Genomic DNA, 5,844 nt, shown 5'->3' on the forward strand with positions numbered 1-5,844 from the left:
AAAAAAAGGACCAAAAAGTTATACAAAGCAGCCACATCAAACAAACCAACATACAAATAGCCAAACATGTCCACCGCCACAGAAGACCAGGTAAAGACAGAGGCCCAGGGAAAGAACGTGCCCGAGGAGGAAGTCAAGGAGGTCGTCGAGATCGCCAAGAAGGCCCGTATCGCCCAGCAGGCCGCCGACACGTTCAAGGACCTGGCCACAAAGGCGCTGGACCCGGCCGAGCGTGAAAAGTACCTGCGTGAGGCGCACGCCAAGGAGGTCGAGGCCCACGGCCACAGCAAAAAGGCGCGCTTCCTGGCCAGCGGCTGGGGCCAGGGAGCCATGGCCGGTGGCGGCATGGGCGCCGCCCTCGGCGGAGGTCTGGGCACCGTCGTCGGCACGCTCGTCGGCGGCATCGTCTCCATACCTACCAGCGCCCTCGGAGCCCTCGGCGGCACCGCGGCGGGGGCCATCAAGGGCCCCTTTGTCAAGCTGCCTGGCATGGGCGGCAGCGATAAGGACAAGGGTGACGCACAAGGGGAGGAAAAGGAGAGCGAAGAAGGGTTTTCGGAGGAGGACGAAGCGGGTCATCAGGCCGTCCTCAAGGCGGCTGAACAGGCCGAGGAGCTGGAGAAGTCAGAGGGAAAGAAAGATAAAAGTACGGACTCATCCATCTCCCCAGCGAAAACCCATGGTATTACCTCTCAACCCACCACATACCCCAAGTTGAAAGTCCAAAGCTCCGCCATGGCAAGTGAGGTTCAGTCCCAACGCTCGGTGAAGTTCGGACTGGGCTTATCCATTCTGGGGGCTATGGCCGTCTTTTACACCACACTGCTAGCGCTTCAGCAGTTCAAACAGAGTCGCGCCACATCTTGAACAAGAGCTAACTGGTTTTGCTCCGAGCATGTACAGGCTGAAAGGGTTCAACAATCCTTCGGAGCACTGGGATAGCCATTATCCGAAGCAACCTGGTTATATTTACACATTGACACCGAGTCAGCGAAGCGACGGCATTGAACACCATTGTGTAGTATGCGTTCGTGGGTTAATATTAATAGTCAATAATGCCAGTGTCGCAATCCCCTTAATCATGAGATCTCGACCATTTAACCTGTTCATATAGGGTAGCCAGGAGGTATACCAATATGCAAAGTTCAGATAAACAGGAACTTGCTTGAGTTTCCCTCAGCACCGTTGAACCCAAACATGATCGCGTACAGATATTGCGTACAACAGTCTCACAAAGACTCTCATAGACACTTTGGTAGGATCCCAATGGTATATATCGTCTCCTAGAGTGATAATATACAATCCATGTTGGGGCCTGTCCACTCGGGTCGGGAAGTTTCATGTGCCATGGGTCACGTTGTACTTCGTACACCCGCTGCTTCCCCCGCTCGAATACAAAATATTGTCTGTGAATATGGATAACCTAATCGAGGCGTCCTGCCATACCAAGCGCTATATCGGGTATCTGGTCATTTGCGGCGAAGCTGTGAAGTGAGTTCAGGAAGAAACAGTGCTTCCTGATGGGTATCTCGTATTGATTTCATGCTCATGCTATATGATAACTTCCCAAGAACTTTGGGATAACTTGCAGCCTGACAAGGCTCGGACCACTTTCTTCAAGACAAAAAGAGTCACACGCAGTGATCTCCATGAATGGATGATGATAGGTGACCCAAGTGATGGGTCTGCGTCTGGTTCGAATGCCAACACGTGCCCTCACAGGACTCTGGCACAGCAAAACTAATCCTGGAGCTACGAGCTCTTACAAGGGTGGGCAGTCCCGCAGGCCCTAGTCCAAACATTGTCTTCTCACTTCAGTCTCAGACCAGATGTGAATTACAATGGACATGCTCCTGCGACGTTGAAGTTTAAGTTTAAAATCCGCCTTGACAGCTTACCTCGCCTTTCTCTGCTTCCGACTTGGCTTCGAATTGCGACTAGAAAGGGATTTTGGTCGGTCTGCATCATCATCACCATCTCCAGCACCAGTGATAGCTACGCCTCCGTCTTCGACGACATCACCATCACTGTCCTCCTCGCTAGAAGCGTCTAGTTGTATGTACGGCTCGGGCGCAGAGGCCTTCTCCGGTTCTGAAGGTGTCGCATCTGGCTCGCTGTCGGATTCGAATCCTTCAAACTCATCATCGCTCGACACCTTATCGTCTTCCGAATCGTCTGATGTTGGGCTCGGGGCACCCATAGACGTGTCGGCAACGCTCTCGGCGTCGTCGCGCTTTCGTTTTAAAGGTATCTCGCCAAGTCGGCCCTCACGGCCATCAACACCCTCAGCGTCACCCTCAAGTGCGGGCGGTGGTGTGAACCACGGTATCTTTCCCCTCAGAAAGTCATTCAACACCATGCGTGCAACACCATCCACGTCAGGTTCGCCTGCTTTGAGGAGTCGACCGCCCTTGCGCGCCAAAAGCTCAAGGAAGTGGATATGATCCTTCCAGCCGGACAGATCATATGTGCGCTCCATGTGTCGCAACTTCGTCTTGGCGAGCACTGCGGGTATGTATTGCTCAGGGTTTTCAACCTTTTCGGTCCTGACCGCGCCACGAAGAAGTAGGTCTTGCGGCGAAGCATCATTGCTAGGGGGCACGATTCCAGGGCAATCGATGAGGTACATCCTCTTCGTGAGAGTGATGTACTGCCACACCTTGGTCTCTCCAGGAATCGGTGCTACGGTGGCCACCTTCTTACCACGCAATGCGTTGATCAAACTGCTCTTGCCCGTATTAGGATACCCAATAATACCGACGGAAACTTGTTTCCTGTTTGATAACAAGCCAGAAAACTGCCTGAGAAGTCCAAGCAGCGAGCCTTTGCCAAAAGGATTTGTGATGGAACTCCTGAATGCTGCTGTGGGGTACTCTTTGGAAAGAACCCGGATCCACGAAGCCTGTCAACATGTTAGCCGAAATTCCTAAACGACAAGTCATTTGTGAGGTTCCAGGTAAAAGCGACAATGATGGATGTATGAGCCATAACTAAGAAATTCCGCAATCACAAGTTGCCCCGAGGGACGCGCAGATTTCAACTCAAAATGGACCAATACCGACTTTCATGACAGATCACCAAGACGGGATGCTGTCGACCCCCAGCCAGAAGACCAGAAGCAGGCGAAAGCGGAATTTAATATTCCCAATGTATAACGGAACAGACCACATTGTGCAATGCGCAAGACATGCAGTAGGTGTACCTGACTAAGACATTGGGGAAGAAGGATGTGCTATGGGGAGGTTGATAAGGCGGGGGGACAGTTAGGGTGATACTCACAACAACTGATGTGGGAAGGAGGTCCACTTTGTTCAACACCATAATGAGCTTAACATGTGGCTTCTCCTTCCTCAGGTACTCCTCGACTGCTCTGCACCTTGTCCCGAGGGGATCCCTAGCGTCGAGCACATGTATTATAACGTCTGAGCTGTCAATTGTACGATACAGCTCGTTCCAGATACGCTTGGACTGTCCCTTAGTGAAGACGGCTTCCTTGGCGATCGAAACCGATGCCTCGTCCTCATCATCCCCGGGTGTGCCGGATGCGCCGCTGAGAAGCCTGATCTGATCTTGCCTCTCTTTGTAGGTATCTAAGCTCTTGTCGGTATCCTCTGCTAGGTCGTTGATAGAGTTGACTGAAAGCTTGACTCTCTTGCGTTGCGCCTTGGGGCCAAACGTTGTGGAAAATGGCGTCGTCTCAAGAGTCATCTTTGCTTGGTGTTTCTTCAGACCATTGACTTCAGACCCGTCCCTGATGAGAGACATGGGAAGCTTGTTGCTCTGTGAGTGCAGAATGAGGCCGGTCAGTCAATCCAGCGCATACACTGTGTCTCTAAATCGAGGCTAGAGGTAGCGTACCTTCAACAGGACTTTGTAAGGATCCTTCTCCGTCTCTGCCACAGCTTCCCTGAAGGCCGTCAGGGTGTCCTGGCTGATGACTCTGGTGTTTGTGAACCATTTTCGGTTGGGCTCGATGACGGCCGTCGGCACATCCTTGCTCTGGTAAGACGCGGCCTTGGTGATGACGCCATCTGCGTTGCGCTGAGCCTTGCCCTCTTTCAGGACGTTCAGTTGCTTCACTCTTTTGGCCGTCCTGTAGAAATTCTCGCCCTTTGTGCGGACGTTGGCCATGCCATCGGAACTTGTGCCCTTGCGAGCCCGAAGGTTCGCCTCCTGTTGATTCGGATTTTTGTCAGTTTTCCGAGTTTTTTGGAAAGAGTTTACTGTGAGATTCCTCGTACCTTCTTTCTGGTACCCATCGTGGTGGTGTTTGGATGGGAAGAAAGAAGATTGAAGCTGGCGGCGGAAGAAACGGATTGGTTATGTAGGTCGATTAGGACCGCACTCTCGAAACGATAGAAACTTTTTTTTTTTTTTTATCGCGCTCGACCCCCACCCACGCAGCTTGTCGACGCTCACCGCCCGAGAGCCCCGCTATTACGCGATTCGTCAGCCAATGGTAACGCGTCAGTCACTCGACGACCAGAATGCTCAATGTACCTTGGGCTTGGCACTGATCCCTGGAGAGAAATTGGAATTTTGTCCCAAGCAAGCTGTCGACGGTTCCGCTGCTCTAAGAGCGTTCGTCTAGATTTATCTCCAAAAGCTATCAACAACCCAACCAAGTGCTATTCAGAAACTACTCATTTACCTCATAGCACCGGCAACCTTTTGGGGAGAAGACATTTACCAGCGAGAACAAGTCGCTCACTGCAGGCTCCTTGCCAAAATGCCACCCCTAATGCCTCTGGGCGGCCAAGGGCTGGCTCTCCGCCCAGCAGCAGTTTCGTCCTTGAGATGCGCGGCGGCTTCCGCAGCGACGAGCAGCGCTAGGCAATTCACCACCTCTCGTCATCGTCAAAAAGTCCTGATTCCACCCGAGTCCCCCAAGTTCATTAACCTCCCGGAGCCGCCTCAGTCCAAGGTGCTCCCAAGGGTCCGCAACAAGGGCAAGCTCCCCGTGCCCCGACAAATCTTCGACCTGCGTCGGCGTGCCCCCGGGACGCCCAGCCACGGCCGCAGGGACCCGCGTCTCCAGGATGGTTACGTCGACACTGTCATGCCCAGGTCGAAAGCTGAGCTGGAGGGCAAGGACACGGCCAGTACACCACTCCAGCAGTGGCGCAGGAAGTTGACCAACGACCGCAGGGTCGCACTTGAGGAGGGTCTCAAGGGCCTCTTCAAGCGCCAGTTGAAGAAGAAGAGGGCTGAGGGTCGTGAGAGGTTCCTGCTCCGTGGCGAAGCCATCGCCGCCTTCGACGCGCCCGAGCGAAGAGACGAATTCCTCAACCGCTCGACGATACGCGCCGATACTATTAGCACCAAAGTCGAGCTTGACCCTCTCCGCCACGAGCGGGCCGCCGAGTCGGCCAAGCGTACCGCCGCAATCCTTGAGGCGCGGGCTGAGCGTCGTCGCGACTCCCTCCAGGGCCTGTACATGGCCGCCAAGGATTTCATCGTGACCGAGGAGGAACTTACAAAGCGCATCGAGGTCCTCTTCTCCGAAGAACACCATGCTCATACAGACCCGAACACGGGCAGCAAGGCTGAGAACATTTGGATGGCCATGGGCAAGCCCTTCAAGGTGTCTGAGCGCATGGCCCAGTTTGCAAGGACGTCCAATGACGACAGTCGCCACTCGAACGAGGCTAGGGAGATGCAGCGCCAGAAAAACGTGGCCGAGGAACTTACGGGCGGAAGGCTTTAGTTTTGGGGGTCACAAAACCCAAGTCCACTGGACTGGTTGGGGGCGTTTGGCACTACGCCTGGTTAACGCTGACTTCAACTGTCCATCATGTACAATTATACTGATGTAAAACTTTGTAGGTTTGAACATGCTTGATT

At 53.5% G+C, this 5,844-nt stretch overlaps 3 protein-coding genes across 3 annotated transcripts; 2 read left to right on the top strand and 1 right to left on the bottom strand.

Moving 5' to 3' along the window:
* Nucleotides 1-66: 66 nt before the first annotated feature.
* On the top strand, nucleotides 67-867 carry PpBr36_01078 (uncharacterized protein; the record flags this gene model as incomplete). The annotated part of the gene is made up of 1 exon (XM_029888267.1): nucleotides 67-867. The coding sequence occupies one exon, from the start codon at nucleotides 67-69 to the stop codon at nucleotides 865-867; it is 801 nt and encodes a 266-aa protein (XP_029752541.1).
* A 1,027-nt stretch (nucleotides 868-1,894) lies between these two features.
* Nucleotides 1,895-4,259, bottom strand: PpBr36_01079 (uncharacterized protein; the record flags this gene model as incomplete). The annotated part of the gene is made up of 4 exons (XM_029888268.1): nucleotides 1,895-2,902; nucleotides 3,280-3,780; nucleotides 3,859-4,173; nucleotides 4,242-4,259. The coding sequence occupies 4 exons, from the start codon at nucleotides 4,257-4,259 to the stop codon at nucleotides 1,895-1,897; spliced, it is 1,842 nt and encodes a 613-aa protein (XP_029752542.1).
* Nucleotides 4,260-4,729: 470 nt separating this feature from the next.
* Nucleotides 4,730-5,707, top strand: PpBr36_01080 (uncharacterized protein; the record flags this gene model as incomplete). Its single annotated transcript, XM_029888269.1, has 1 exon — nucleotides 4,730-5,707. One exon carries the CDS (start codon nucleotides 4,730-4,732, stop codon nucleotides 5,705-5,707), a length of 978 nt encoding a protein of 325 aa, XP_029752045.1.
* Nucleotides 5,708-5,844: the final 137 nt, after the last annotated feature.

Source organism: Pyricularia pennisetigena, chromosome 2 (genome assembly GCF_004337985.1).
Source record: "Pyricularia pennisetigena strain Br36 chromosome 2, whole genome shotgun sequence".
NCBI lineage: Eukaryota > Fungi > Ascomycota > Sordariomycetes > Magnaporthales > Pyriculariaceae > Pyricularia > Pyricularia pennisetigena.